A 16,317-nucleotide genomic window follows, 5' to 3' on the forward strand; every position below is an offset into this window, starting at 1 on the left:
GAAGATGACCAGCCTGCCCTGATGGAAACAGATGACGAGATGACATCCCAGTGTCCCACCACCCCAACCCCCGGGCTGTAGACAGATACCGATTCGCGAAGAATGCAGTGGTAGCCGGGAGTTACCCAGCACATCTTTAAGAAAAAAAGCCGAAATAAACAAGCTAATTAATTAGGTGCCACCCAGCACGTAAATGTCAGCCCAGATCAGAGGCGATTGCCAATTGCGTCGCCTCTGATCTGGGCAGACATTTACGTGCCGGGTGGCACCTAATTAATTAGCTTGTTTATTTAGGCTTTTTTCTTAAAAATGTGCTGGGTGTGTCCCTGCCACCGCTGTACCCCTGCATGCTTCACGGATCGGCATCGGTTCGCTGCCCAACGGGTGGGGGCCACTGCACCACCCCAACCTCCGATGACTCAGCCTAACACACCATCATCAGTGTGTTCAATGTCTTCCCGATTCCCGTAAGTGATACTACACAGTACATACATTATTTCTACTTTATATAGGCTGTGTATTTTTAGGTGTTTTTTGGTATGATTTGGCAGCTTCATAGCTTAAAGGTTACTGGAGAGAGTGTTTCTGCCGAGAGCACTTACGCCATGTTTTTGCCGACGGCGCTTGTGTGAGATTTTCACTATGGAGAACAGTGCAGGCAATGATTGTAGAAAAGTATTTCTACTTTATATAGGCTGTGTATTCATCATATCATTCCTGCTTTTACTATATGTTACTGTTATTTTAGGTTTAATGTGTTATTTGGCATGATTTGGTAGGTTATTTTTGGGTCTGCGAACACTCACAAATTTTCCCATATAAATTAATGGTAACTGCTTCTTTGCTTTACGATATTCCAGCTTACGAACCATTTCATACGAACGCTCTACCTTCGGATGGCGGGGGAAACCTGTATTTGGATAAAGTTAATGGCATCTGTTAGTCTTGCGAGACCATGGATCTGTGCCTGGATAGTCTTCACTCTCCAGGGCGCAGGCCTGGGCAAGGTTGTATGGAAGATCAGCAGTTGCCCATACTGCAAGTCTCCCCTCTCCACGACACTGATGTTGTCCAAGGGAAGGGCATTAGGACCCATACAGCTTGACACTAGTGTCGTCGCAGAGCACTGTGTGATTCAGTGCCTTGCTCAAAGACACAACACGCTGCCTCGGCTGGGGCTTGAACTCACAACCTTCAGATCGCTAGTCGAATGCCTTAACCGCTTGGCCATGTGCCCACTACTCTGTATTTGGTATTGCTGGAGGAAAGGATATTATTTTGGAGTCATCTGATTTGCACATTTTGGCTTTTATTTCTCTTATGGCCAGAAGGACGCTCTTGCTTAAATGGAAAGACGCGGCCTCTCCTGTTCATGCCCAGTGGTTACGTGATGTGATGTCATGTTTAAATTTAGAGAAGATTCGATGCTGAATCTCTGAATCTAGTCAAGACTTTCAAACATAGTGGGGACCTTTTCTGAATTATTTTCAAAACCTTTGATTTGTTGTTAAAGCACAGAAGATGACTAATGATTTTTCCCCCCTTTTTTTCTTTACTAATCAGCTTTGGTCTTGGTAGTGGGTTAGATTTTTTTTATAATAAAATTACTATATTTCAATGCTACGAATTAATTAACCTGTATGAATATAGGGTATGGAGTCTTTATATGCGATTTAGTATAATGTATTGATTTTTTTTTCCTGTGCTCTGTATTCTTTTATGTAAATTAATAAAAATATTGGAAAAGAAAGAAGGTGTACTGACTCCCAAGCCAGGAGAAAAACAGAATGGTTTTGTTCTTTTAACAGTTGTTTCAAATCCTAATTGAACTTGAAAATTAGATGTGTTGAATGATTTCACAATGGGAATAATTTTCTGACACTCAGATTTTTTGTTTAAAGAATATATGCATTCTAGCATTGGTCTTGATGCATTCTGTAGTTTTAGTTAAAATTAGAAATGTTGAAGGTGATACTGTGTTTAAACTCACGAGAACTCATGTCCTCTTAAAGCAATAAAATCTTTGGTATCAGAAGCATTTAAAGTTATTTTATTGTGAAACTTTGTGTACTGCACTTTATAAGCAGGAAGGGGGCACTCTGACTCAAGGATAGTGTGTGCAGAACAATTTTGTCCTGAAGTAATTAATTTCCATTAAGTGTGATAGATTCATTCATTATTCAAGATTGTCCCAAAAATTTCTTGTTAATCAATATTATTTCATAGTCTTCAATTCAATATTATTTTTTTCTTCAGAATCAATTCTGTTATCACTGGCATATGTCATTAAATTCGTTTTGGGGTAGCAGTACAGTGAAATACATAAAAACACTGTAAAATTACAATAAGAAATATATTCAGTAACTAACAATCAAAAAAGTTGTCAGGATTCCCTTTGTTTATTCGGGACACTATGCCACTTAATTGGGTTAGAAGACTGTTGCCAACAGATTCTAACTAGCAAGCAAAAATCTGCAGAAGTCAAGATAGCACATGCAAAATGATGGAGGAACTCAGTAGGCCAGGCAGCATCGGTACTGGAAAAGAGCAAGCAGTTAATGTTTCAGGCGGAGAGCCTTTATCGGCACTGGAAAAGATTTAAGAAGGTGGGAATAGGAGAGGAAGAAGTACAAGATAGTAGGTGATAGGTGAAACTGGGAAGTGGGGGGTTGAAGTAAAGAGCTGGGAAACCAATTGGTGAAAGGGATAAAGAGCTGGAGAAGGGGAATCTGATAGGAGAGGACAGAAAGCTATGGAAGAAAAGGAAGGGGAGGAGCACTAGAAGGAGATATTGGACAGGTAAGGAGATACAGTGAGAGGGGGAAATGGGAATGGAGAAGGAGCAGGAACGCAATTACTGGAAGTTTGAGAAGTTGATGTTCATGCCATCAGGTTGGAAGTTACCCAGGTGGAATATAAGGTGTTGCTCCTCCAACCTAGCCGGCTGGTGGCGTAGTGGCATCAGTGCCGGGCTTCGGAGCGAAGGCTCCTGAGTTCGAACCCAGTTGGCTCCCCTGGCACACTTTCCATCCGTGCTGGGTTGAGCGTCGAGCTAGCAACTTGACCTCGTAAAAAAGAAATTGCCTGCTACAGAAACACCAACAGCAAAAAGTTGATGGCCTATGCTCTCTTGTGAGTTTAAAAGGCAATTTCCTTTCCTTGTCCTTTCTCCAACCTGAGTGTGACTTCATTGCGGCAGTAGAGGAGGCCATGGGCTGACATGTTTGAATGGGAAGTAGAATTCACTTGGGTGGCCACCAGGAGATCCTGCTCTTTCTGGTGGACGGAGCCTAGGTGCTGGTGAAAGTTCCCTCCCAATCTATGTTGGTTCTCATCGATCTACAGGAGGCCACTTTGGGAGCACTGGGTATAGTAGATGACCCCCAACAGACTCACAGGTGAAGTGTTGCCTCACCTGGAAGATCTGTTTGCGGCCCTGAACGGTAGTGAGGAAGGAGGTGTAGGAGCTGGTGTGGCGCTTGTTCCACTTGCAAGGGTAAGCACCAGGAAGGAGATCAATAGGGAGCGATGAACAGACAAGGGATTCATGTAGGAAGTGATCCCTGTGGAAAGTAGGGGAGGAAAAGATGTGCTAGGTGGTGGGTTTCCATTGGAGATGGCTGAAATTATGGAGAATTATGTGCTGCATGTGGAGGCTAGCAGGGTGGTAGGTGAGGACAAGAGGAACCCTATCCCTATTGGGGTAGCAGGTTAGATGGGGTGACGGCAGACATGCGTGAAATGGAAGAGATGTGTGTGAGGGCAATGTTGATACTGGAGGAAGGAAAGCTCCTTTGTTTGAAGGAGGAGGATATCTGATTAGTTCTGGAATGAAAAGCCTTATTCTGAGAGCAGATGCGGCAGAGATGGAGGAATTGAGAGAAGGGGGTGGCATTTTTACAGGTGATGGGGTGGGAAGAGGTATAGTGCAGGTAGCTGTGAGAATCAGTGGGTTTGTAAAAGGTATCAGCAGATAAACTGTCTCCAGAGATAGAGAGATTGAGAAAGGGGAGGGAGGTGTCAGAAATAGATCAGGTAAATTTGAGAGCGGGGCGGAAGTTAGAGAAATAGTTGATGAAGTCGTCAAGCTTGGCATAGATGCAGGAAGCAACACCAATTCAGTTGTTGAAGTCGCATGGAGAAAGTTGGGGAGTGATAGCAGTATAGGCTTGGAACATAGACTGTTCCATGTAGCTGACAAAAAGACAGGTATAACTGGGAACCATGTGTGAGTGCCCATCATTTGTTTGAAGGAAGTGGGAGGGGTTAAAGGAGGAATTATTGAGAGATTGTAACTAGCTTTAGTCACAGGCAACTTTATGTTGTTTTGACGCTACACCATGCTTAGAGCGACCAGGTTTTAAATAGCATCAGTTGTGTTCAAATCGCGATGATTTTTTTTCACTGACAGTTGGTGAGAAATAAGCAGTCAGACAATTCAGAACTGGTTTGCTCTCTGTGGTTTCAAGCATTCAGGCTTGGCGATTCCAGAAATGGCTGGGAGTGAAAATGAAACGATTTCACTATTTCAACAGATTAGGACCTACGAAGAATTTGAAAGTATCAACAATCATCTTGAATGTTACAATGAAAATCAAGATTTGGAGGATGTAATCATTAAAAGCACTTTAACAAGCCAGTCCATTATCTGCAGTAGGTGTCCGTACTGATTTTGTTCATTTACGGTCAATCAAAAGTATACTGGATGAATTCCTCCATTAATAACTATTAGAAACTAATACACAGTTTTACAGTGCTGTAGTAGTATCGGTAGTGTTCTAATTAGTTCTGTATTTTATTTAGGTACATAATTTGTTACTCAGTTTGTCTTTTTTTTACACTTTTTAAACTATTTCCAAGTAACTTTGGCTAATTAGGACAGCTGCTTAATTGGGCCAAAATGTACTGGTCCCAATATGTTCCAATTAACCGGAATATCATCATCATCATCATCAGGTGCAATGCCTAGTTTAAGCTTTGACTGCCATGGTCCACACACTCCTGCTTAGGGTCAAATGGATCAATTCATCGGTATTCATTTCCAGTTCTCTGGCTGCTCTCTCCATTATCATTTGTCTTTGCCTTCCTCTTGCTTTCTTCCCTTCAACCTTTCCCATAATTACCGTGCATTCTAACTCCTCTTTCCTAATCACATGTCCTTTTCATGATCTCATACATTATCTCTCTTTTTGTGCTTGCTCTGTTCATGACATCCTCATTTGATATTCGTTTCGTCCATGATATTCTTTGCATCCTCCTCAAAAACCACGTCGCTGCTGCTTCAATTCGTTTCCTCATGTTACTAGATATTGTCCAACATTCTGAGCCATATAACATAACTGGATAAACGTAACATTTCAGTACTTTGAGGCGGGTTGTCATAACTAGTTTAGTGTTGGTCAGTATGCTCTTCATTCTCGTAAAAGTGTCTTTTGCCATCCCTATTCTTCTTTTGATGTTCATGTCGCACCTGCCATCTGATGTCACCCAGCTTCATAAGTAGCAAAGGTTCTGTACTTGTTTTATGTCTTCCCTGTTTATTCTCAGCCTACAGATAGGATTCTCCTTCTTTTTGGATATCACCATACGTTCTGTCTTTTTGCAATTGATAGATAGACCCATTTTTGCACTTTCTTCAACAACTATATCAATTAAGTTTTGTAGTTCTTCCTCTGTACTTGCAATTAACACAGTGTCATCTGTGTATCTGAAATTATTGATGTTTTCACCACCAACTTTGATTCCCAAGATGTCTCTTATTTTTTGTAATATTGTTTCACTGTACACATTAAATCAGGGGAGAAAACACACCCTTGACTAATGCCTCTCTTGATTTTCGTAAACTGCCTCACTTCTCCATCTATTCTTACAGCGGCAGTTTGTTCCCAGTATGGATTTCTGATTAGGTGGAGGACTTTCGAATTTAGATCTAGAGTTTACTGTAATATTTAGAATAGCTTATTGTGCTTCACTTTATCAAATGCTTTTGTGTAGTTGATAAAACAAACAAATCTTTTTGCACTTGAATGGCTCATTCTGATAATATCCTTAACATCAATATCGTGTTTCTTGTACCTTTGTCTTTCGCAAAACCACTTTGTTCTTTACCTATTTCAGCTTGTATCTTACTTTTAGCTCTTGTCAACAAAATTCTTAGAAGTAGCTTAGTGATATGACTCATTAAACTTGTCCTATGTAATTCACATTCTATTGCTCCAGGTTTCTTAGGAAGAGTGATAAATACTGATTTTTTTTTTCATCTCTTCTGGTGTTATTCCGGTCTCATAAATGTCATTGATTAAATCAGTAAGTTTTTCAATTCCATAATCTTCAAGGGCGATAATTTGTTCTATTACTAATTCATCAGGACCTGCTGCTTTTCCTTTCTTCATTTATTTATTGCATTACGAACTTCAGATTCAAAATTACTTGGACCTTCAATTTTCTTCTTAATTTCTGGTTTTTTGCCTTGATCGTCTTCTAACGATTCCTGAATATACTCAGTCCATCTGTTCGTAATCTCATCTTTTTCCATGATAATGGTACCGTCCTTTGCTTTCAAACATCCACCTGAAGAACAGAGCTTTTTCTAATTGCTCACATTCCTAGTTTAACCATTCTTCTTTGGCTTTTTGACGTAAGCTTTTAACTTTTTATCTAAGGGCTTGTATTCTATAGGATTTGCTTTCTTCCATTAGATTTTTGATTTCATCTGTCATCCATTTATTCTTTGTGCTTTTTTCTTTTTTAGGAATCACTGACTTTGCTGATTCTACCAAGGCAACCTTTAGAGAGTTAAACTTCATTTCTACATGATTGCTATCATCTTCAACAGATTCTATTTCTAGACTTTGAAATCTATTCCTCACTTCAATTGTAAATTTTTGTCTTAAGTTTTCTTCTTTCATTAATTGCGAATAGTCAGGTGATTGTTTAGATTTTTGCTGCTTTAGTTTTTTAAGTTTTACTTTTACATGACATACTACTGGGTTATGGTCACTATTACAGTCTGCACCTGGATATGTTTTGCATTGAGTCACTGAGTTTCTAAATCTTTGGTTTATAGTAATAAAGTTCATTTGATTTCTGGTGTTATCACCTGGACCACAAGCCAGGTCCACAAGCATCTTGAATGGTTTTTAAAGTAGGTATTGATAATGACCTGATTATTCATCTTGCACCATTCTACCCATTTCTTGCCTCTAGTCCAAATTTTCCTATGGTATTTCCATCAACACCTTGTCCTATTTTAGCATTTAGATCTCCCATGACAATAACAATATCTTGAGATTTGCACCCATTCTTTGCTTGTTTAAGCTCTTCATAGAATTTATCTATATCCTCATTTGTTCCATCTGTTGTTGGTGCATATACCTGTATAACCAGAATATTTTGTATATATATGTGCACTCTGTCCCCCTCATAATTAAATAAGTAGTGCTAATTTGGTCTGATACTCTGAATGAGTTTTTGAAGCCTTCTTTTTAATTTAGCCGTGAGAAGTTATTGCCTATAGTTTGGTGCATAGATACTGGATTACACAATTTCACATGATGCATTACTGCATGCAGACTATATAGAAATGGACAACAGCAAAACATGTTATTTAATTACATAAGAAAATTTTGTAATATATTTTAATTGTTTTAATTAGGTAATGATGAATGAGACAGCACAGCAAAACATGGAGAATCATCCTGTAATTCGCACGCTTTATGATCACGTGGATGAGGTTACGTGCCTTGCTTTCCACCCCACAGAACAGATACTAGCATCAGGGTCAAAGGATTACACACTGAAACTTTTTGATTATTCCAAACCTTCTGCCAAAAGAGCATTCAAGTATCTTCAGGTAAGAGAAGTTCATTGTTGCCTCTATTGTGATTTGGATTCAAGTCCCACAATGAGGAAAGACTTTGCACTAAGTCTTGTTTTTTTTTATTAAACTAAGGTCTGTTTTTAAATGGGTATAAAAGACATTAAAAAAAATATATGGTGTGGTGTTCCCAAGTTTCCAGCTAAATTTCTTTCTCTTTTATCAAAGTGAAATTATCTGTTATTTAATTATTTTCTGTTCATGGGACCTTGCTGCTTTTGGTGATTGATAGCAATGAATTTCAATATAACTTTTTAAGCTCTTTAGATGCCCCTGCGAACAAATGAACATGCAGTTTCCTAACTTTTAATTTGCAGGTGGTAGTTTTAATTTTCATTTTCAGAATGTAGATATCACAAATGCAGCATTTATTCTCCACCTGTAATTGTCCTAGAGAAAGGGTGGTCAGACCACTGCAGTATTTCTGGTGACGGTAACATGTCAATGCTGAGGAGTGTTTCAACATGGTGGCAGTGCAGTAGCACTGATAGATTTCCAACACAGTAGAATAGATTTATGTGGAGGTTATGCACTGGGGCCTAGAATTGGGATGTTTTTGAAGTTACTTCATTCCTTTAATTAATTGTCCAGTACTCATGAAAAGACTTAGCAGAACAATAGAGCTTTTATCTGCTCTGTTTATTGTGAGCTCACCTAATCAGTCAATTACTTATTGTTTAATAAGAATGTATTCCTTTAATGTGGGTTCACTTGGTTGCCATTTTGTTTTTAGGCATCCCTGGTGTCACTCCCAGCTTGCCCTCGGGTCTCCTTAAACCGCATTTGATCCCCCGGGTTAATTATAATGCTAGACTGCAAGCATATATTTGGACTTGAGCTAACTGGTTGTGATATTGCTGCTGGTCCATGGTGACTCAGATGCCCAGTTCTGAGGTGTACATCTGCTTTGTGTCTGCTTTTAGCACAATGATGGTGCCACACATCGTGCCCGTGACCCTGACGAAGGGTCTCGGCCTGAAACGTCGACTGTGCCTCTTCCTATAGATGCTGCTTGGCCTGCTGCGTTCACCAGCAACTGTGATGTGTGTTGCTTGAATTTCCAGCATCTGCAGAATTCCTGTTGTTTACAGTTTGAAGTAAATGTTTAGAAGTGATTCACATTTTAGCTGCTGCAGACCTCATTGGAAAGCTGTTATTTGGGATTCAGCCTGCAGTGTCCATGTTGGTGCTGCTGACCCACTTGTGATGGCTATTGGGGTCCTTTATCCAGAACATGTTCTGTGCTTCTTCTTTGAGATGATGTTCAACTTGCAGGAACACTAATTCTTCAGCTGAGAAAGGATGGTTGATACTAATCAGGGTGTTTCCTTGTAATTATTAGATTTGGTTCATAAAGTTTTGTGGGGTTTGGAATTTATTGAGGACTTCCAGGACTACTCCCTTCCAATGGTGTACCAATGTAACGTCACCTCTGAGGAGTTTGTCCTGTCTGTGAGACAGGAATATGATGGAACAACCTGGGATGTTGTTGACTACGATCAGGCTGTTGTTCGTTTCATCCATGAGATGGCTCTCCCAGGTTAGTCAGTGGTCTTCAGAAGTTCACAGAGATAACTTCAGATGGTTGAGCAAGCTGGAAGCAACTGTACCCCATTTGATGCTGGGCATGTTTTCTGGTTTTATCATTTTTCGGTTTTTAACACTGTGGTTATGGTTTTGACAGACCATTTCAGAGCTGCAGATAAGTCAAATGATTCTGTAGCTCTGGAATCACCTGTAAGTTAGATGTAACAATGGGAGATTTCCTCTTCCCAAAGGATATTGGTTAATCAGATGGAATTTTTGAATCATAATAGTTTCACGATCATCTTAATGAAGACTTTTATTTTAAACTCCAGATTATTAACAAAGTTTAAATTTCACATCTACCATGGTAATATTTGATTTTGTCTTTGGGTTATTAGTTTTGTAACTTGCCAACCGTACCAGCCATTCTTATGCTCTACCAGACTAATTTTTTTCTCTTGTTGATCTTCCGTACAACAAGTTATGAATTTTGGTGAATTTCAGCTCCACATTTGGCAGCAATCCAATTGGATGTTTTCTCTGTAGGAAACTTTTATCTAGTCCCTGAGCATTTTAAACTATTCATTTCAATGCCCAGCCAACGAACATTTGCAAATTTAGATGAAACATTAACTCTGTCCTTTTCTCCACAGGTGATCTTGACCTGTTACTTCCAGTTTTCAAATTTTATTTCATATTGATTAAAAAGTACAACATTTCGCTTAGTGCATTTAAGAAAAAGAAATTGGAAGGAGTCTGTGTGGGTTTATGTAATTGTCTATCAATGATATCCACAGTTTACCTTTTATTTTTTTAGGAAGCGGAGATGCTGCGCTCCATCTCTTTTCATCCTTCTGGAGATTACATTCTTGTGGGAACACAGCATCCCACTCTGCGATTGTACGATGTCAACACCTTTCAGTGCTTTGTGTCAAGCAATCCCCGTGATCAGCATAAAGATGCCATCTGTGCTGTGAGCTACAATCCCAGTGCCAATACATATGTCACTTGCAGTAAAGACGGCAACATCAAACTCTGGGACGGTGTATCAAACCGCTGCATCACAACTTACGAGAAAGCCCATGATGGTGCGGAGGTGTGCTCCATTATGTTCTCGAGAAATTCGAAGTATGTTTTGTCAAGTGGAAAGGATTCTATCGTGAAACTATGGGAAATATCAACTGGACGCACAATGGTCAAATATACAGGTAAGAGAGCTAACTGAACTGCAATTTAACTGCATTGCCTCCACCATTAGCTGTGCATCTCATCTTTGGCAGACTTTCATGTCGATAATAGAAGATTTACTTTCTCTTTTCTATATCAAGCAGAGGACAAAAAGCAACTACAAAAATATGGGTAGATAAGTGAAAGCAAAGATCTAGTAAGTGAAGTGTATTCTGGGAAAATGAGATGAAAGACATGATTAAATAATGAAAATTTGTAATGCTCTAAAATGTAGGTCCAGGTAACCTGGTACACAGTATACAAAATGTTCGAATGCAGGTACAGCAATTAATTAGGGAAGCTCCCAAAATATTCTCACTTTTTGCAAGAGGTATTGAATGGAAAAGTAGGGAGATTATGCTTCATTATGCTGTTGCTGTTAAAGAGACCTAATTGTGTGAAGAATAGGATCAGCAGCTCAGTATTCCTGGGCTTCATTGTTCTAAATGTTAAACATATGGAGAGGTTGTACTGCTGATAAGACTATAAAACATAAGAGCAGAATTAGGCCATTGGTCCATTGAGCTTGCTCCGCCATTCGATCATGGCTAATCTGTTATCCCTCTCAATCGTGTTCTTACACCTTCTTCCTGTAACCTTTGACACCCTTACTAATCAAGAACCTATCAACCTCTGCTTTGAATATACCTAGTGTCTTTATCTTTACAGCCATCTGTGCATTGAATTCCACAGATTCACCACCCTTGGGCTAAAAAAAATTCCTCCTCATCTCTGTTCTAAAGGGACATCCTTCTATTTTGAGGCAGTGTCCTCTAGACCTAAATTCTGGTAAAATTCTTGGCAGTGTGGAGGATCAGAGGAAGCTTGGGGTCCATGTCCATAGGACACTCAAAGCTGCTGCGCAGGTTGACTGCATGCGGTGCTTAGACTCGATCGCATGGTTGAAGAAGGCACCAATGCACCGCATGCTTCTTAAGTACAGTCAACCTGCGTAGCAGCTTCTCTGATCCTCCACACTGCCAAGAATTTTACCAGAGTTTAGGTCTAGAGGACACTGCCTCAAGATAGAAGGATGTCCCTTTAGAACAGAGATGAGTTCAGGCGGAGTTACAATACCCATCCACATAACACAGGTGCGACATTGGATCACTCTAAGCACTGAGCCGATTTGGAGAGGTCAAGAATTTCCTTGGGCTTGGCGGTGTGGTCTGGGCCCAGAGCATATTGCTGGGCAATGAGGTCTAGGCCTGGAGCGGATCGCTAGGCAGTGAGATCTGGGCCTGGAGCATATCGCTGGACTTCAAGGTCTAGGCCCGGAGTGTATCACTGCGGCAGGACCCGTGTCCTAATATGAGGTAAGGTCCGGTGCTTAGACAATTTAAATGCTAGCTAAAATAGACTGGAAAGGCAGGGTGCCGGGACCGGAGGGGAGGGTCAAGCCAATTTTGCTCATTCTGAGGCGATGTTTATTTCTCTATCCATGGTGCTGAGACTGCTCTGGCTGCTGTGTTTCATGTCTGTGAGTTTTGGGGTGATTTGCCCAGCTAATGTGATAAACTGAGACAAAGTCATTGGGCCTACTGCGGCTGCTCTAGGGAGTTGGATCTACGGACTCAATTTGGGGTTTGGAATGCTGTTTGCATGATTTGTGTTTTTTTTTCTTTCTCTGCATTGGGTATTAGTCTTCCTGTTTTTAATTGGGTTCTTTCGGATTTCTTGCTTTGTGGCTCCCTGTAAGCAGACAAATCTTAAGACTGTATAATTTATACGTACTTTGATAATAAATGTACTTTGAAATTTTGAATTTCCTCAAAGAATTCCAACAGATTTGTCAGGCAATATTTCCCCTTAAGGAAACCATGCTGACTTCGGCCTATTTTATCATGTGCCTCCAAGTACCCCGAAATTGCATCCTTAATAAAGGACTCCATCATTTTCCCAACTAATGAAGTCAGGCTAACTGGTCTGTAATTGTCTGCCTTTTGCATCCCTCACTTCTCAAAGAGTGGAGTGACATTTGCAATTTTCTAGTCTTCTGAAACCATTCCAGAATCTAGTGATTCTTGAAGGATGACTATTAATTTCTCCATAATCCCTTTAGCTACCTTTAAGAACCATAGTTCTGGAAGTTCATCTGGTCCAGGTGCCTATTTTAGCTTAAGACCTTTCAACTTCCCAAGCACCTGCTCACTTCTGGCTTACTGCTACTGTTTTTCACAGTAAGGACTGATGCAAAATATATATTAAGTTTGTCTGCCATTTCTTTGTCCAGCATTACTACCTCTCCAGCATAATTTTCTAGTGACCCAATATCTACTTGCGCCTCTCTTTTTCTCTTTATATATCTGAACAAACTTTAGGTATCCTCTTTCATATTATTGATTAGCTTACCTTCTATTTCATCTTTTAAGAGAGAATATCACAGCAGTATTCACAGGACACACTGGAGGGCTCCTCCCCAGAGGCAATTTGGTGGAGCTCTGAATTAAGAAAGATGCAATTACACTGATGGTCTTATACTATGAGCCCTGCAAGGGCCAACAAGAGATGGGGGAATAGAACATAGATTATGAAAAGGTGCAGAAACTACAGGGTTGTCATGGTATCACACACAAAATGCTGGAGGAACTCAGCAGGCCAAGCAGCATCTATGAAAAAGTGTAAAGAGTTGACGTTTCGGGCTGAAACATCGACTGTTTACTCTTTTCCATAAAGTTCCTCCAGCATTTTGTGTGTGTTGCCTGGATTTCCAGCATCTGCAGATTTTCTCTTGTTTAGGGTTGTCATAGTGGAGGATTTTCCCAGTATTGACTGAAACTTCTTCAATATAAGATGCTTAGATGGGGTGAGATTTCTTCAATACCTCTAAGAGGGTTCTTGAAATATAGTGTTGAGAGTTCAACTATTATAGAAAATGTAGTGGACTTGAGAAATGAGCCACACCAGATGACAGACCTGATGGTGGGTGAATATTTTGGGAAAAGTGACCATAACTCAGTATGTTTTAATGTAGTTATGAGTGAGGGTAAAATCAGATCTTGCGGGAGGACAGATTACAATCCAAAAATACAAGATCTAAGGGGTATTGATTGAGAGCAGCTGGTCACAGATCAATATCTTCATATTCTGGTAAAGAGTAAGGACAAGGATGATAAGGTATCAAATCGAGAGAAGTCGCTTTTATTGTCATTTCAACCATAACTGCTGGTACAGTACACAGTAAAAACGAAACAACATTCCTCCAGGACCATGGTGCTACATGAAACAACACAAAACTACATTTTATGTTGGGATCCTTGGTTGATCCAAGAGGTCTTAACTTTAGTTGGAAAGGAAAGGGAAGCATACATTTGTTTAGGAAGCTAAAAAGAGACTGGGCACTTGTAGAATATAAAGATAGCAGAGAAGTGCTTGAAAAGATGATTAGGAATTCCTAAATGGGCTATTAATTGGCCTTTGCAAGAAGGATCAAGGATTATTCCAAGGCATTTCATACTTTCATTTAGAAAGAGGATAACTAAGGAGAGGGTAGGACCATTTGAGGATAAAGGAGGGAATTTGTGCTTTGAGTCAGAGCAAGTGGCTGAGGCCCTAAATGAATATATTTGTGTCATTATTTAACTAGGAGAAGGACTTGGAGGATCGTGAAGACAGTGTTGCATGCTAATGTGCTGGGCCATGTTGAGATTAAGGAGGAAGTTGAGCAGGATCATCTGAAAAGGTAGATAAGTCCCTAGGGCCTGATATCCAAACTTGCAATTCACCCTGGAATTGAAAGAAGCAAGTGAGGGTATTGCTTGGGCTTTGAACAAGTTTTGTGTCCTTACAATCAACAGCGAGGTTGCAGAGTACTGGAGAGTACTGAATGTTGTGCCTTTGTTCAATAAAGAAAATGGGAATAAAACAAGTAATTATAGACCTGTGAGCCTTATGTCAGTGATAGGCTAGCTGTTAGGATCCTGAGCGATTGAATTTATGTGCATTTGGAAGGGCATGGCTAGGGTCAATCAGCAAGGCAAGTCATGCTTTACAAGTTGATTTGAGTTTTTTAAGGAGGTGATAAAGGAAATTGAGGGTAAGGCAGTGGAATTTATTTACAATTACTTCTGTAAGGCATTTGTATGGTCCCTCATGGTAGGTTGCTTCTGAAGATAAAGGTACATAAGATCTGGGGTGAATTGTGAGTTTGCATTCAGAACTGGCTTGCCCATAGAAAACAGTGTGTATGGAAGTCTGTTTTCCTTCTGGCTGGAGGAAAATGATCAGTGGTGTTTTGCAAGGAACAGTGCTGGGATCTCTGTATGTGATATATGTCAGTGATTTGGATAAAAATGTAGATGGGTGGATTAGCAAGTTTGCAGATAACACCTGGATTGGCAGAGTTGTGGAGAGTGCACAGTACTATCAAAGTTCGAAGTAAAATTTATTATCAGAGTACGTACATGTCACCACATACAACAGTTTTGTATTCTTTTTCCTGTGGATGTACTTGGCAAATCTATAGAACAGTAACTGTAAACGGTCAATGGACAGCAAACTGTGCAATTGCAATTTTAAGTAAATAGCAATAAATAATGAGAGCATGAAATAACAAGGTAGAGTCCTTAAAGTGAGACCATCAAAGAATACAGTGGAATATAGATCAGTTACAGATATTGGCAGAGAAGTAGCAGATGGAGTTTAATCTGGGCAAGTGTGAGATGTTGCACTTTGGGAGGTTAAATGAAAGGAGAAATTATAAAGTTAATTGTAGATCCCTTAATAGGATTGAGGTACAGAGGAATTTTGGGGTTCATATCCATAGTTCAGACAAGTGATTAAGGTGGTAAGGAAGGCATGCTTGCCTTCATTGATGGGCTGTTGATTATAATCGTAAGGGAGTCATTCTACAGCTATATAAAACTAGTCAGACAGAACTTGGAGTATTGCATGCAATTCTATTTGCTGCATTATAGGAAGGATGTGGCGAGGTTGCAGAAGTGGTTTATGAGGATGCTTCCTGGATTGGAGGGTATGAACTAAGGAAAGATTGGACAAACTTGGATTGTTCTCTCTAGAGCGTTGTAGGCTGAAAGGAGACGATAGAGGTTTGTAACATTATTGGAGGCATTGATAGGATAAACACTCCAAAACTTTTTTGTCCGGTGTAGAAATATTAAACACCAGAGAACATGCTTTTATGGTTAGAGGGGTGAAGTTTAAAGGCAAGTTTTTTTTTAAAGTAAAGCATGATAGTTGCTTGCAGTAGTTTACCAGGTGTAATAGTGGATGCAGGCAGTTTAGTACAGTTAAGAGGCTATTAGACACAGAGTAATATTGATATTGGCACAATTTAGGCTGAATGGTCTATCCAGTGAACCTCTTGAATTCTCTTCCCCTGAGTGTGGTAGAGCTCAGATCATTAGATATTTTTAAGGTGAAGATGGATAAATATTTGAAAGATCAAGGACTATCCAAGGGTTGAAATGTCTAATACCAGAGGATATGCAATTGAGATGAGATTGGGAGTGGGGGTGGGTAGAGGGAAGATCAAAGGAGGTGTGCAAGGCACATTTTTACACAGTGACGGGTGCCTGGAATGTGCTGCCAGGTATGGTAGTGGCAACAAATACAACAGAGGTGTTGGAGCGTCTCTTCGGCAGGCGTAAGAAAGTGCAAGAAATGAAAAGCTATGGACATAGTGTATGAGGAAGGGATTCATTTAATTGGGCATTTGATTACTAATT

General features: G+C 40.0%; 1 protein-coding gene across 5 annotated transcripts in view; it reads left to right on the top strand.

Moving 5' to 3' along the window:
• cstf1 (cleavage stimulation factor, 3' pre-RNA, subunit 1) overlaps positions 1 to 16,317 on the top strand; it is a 47,133-nt gene that overhangs the window by 22,409 nt on the left and 8,407 nt on the right. For all 5 annotated transcript variants that reach the window (XM_063031765.1, XM_063031750.1, XM_063031757.1 and 2 more), the window contains exons 4-5: positions 7,655 to 7,852; positions 10,221 to 10,611. In XM_063031765.1, the coding sequence (XP_062887835.1) occupies positions 7,655 to 7,852; positions 10,221 to 10,611 (589 nt within the window). The remainder of the gene's footprint in view (positions 1 to 7,654; positions 7,853 to 10,220; positions 10,612 to 16,317) is intronic.

The sequence above is a fragment of the Mobula hypostoma genome, chromosome 2 (assembly GCF_963921235.1).
Source record: "Mobula hypostoma chromosome 2, sMobHyp1.1, whole genome shotgun sequence".
NCBI lineage: Eukaryota > Metazoa > Chordata > Chondrichthyes > Myliobatiformes > Myliobatidae > Mobula > Mobula hypostoma.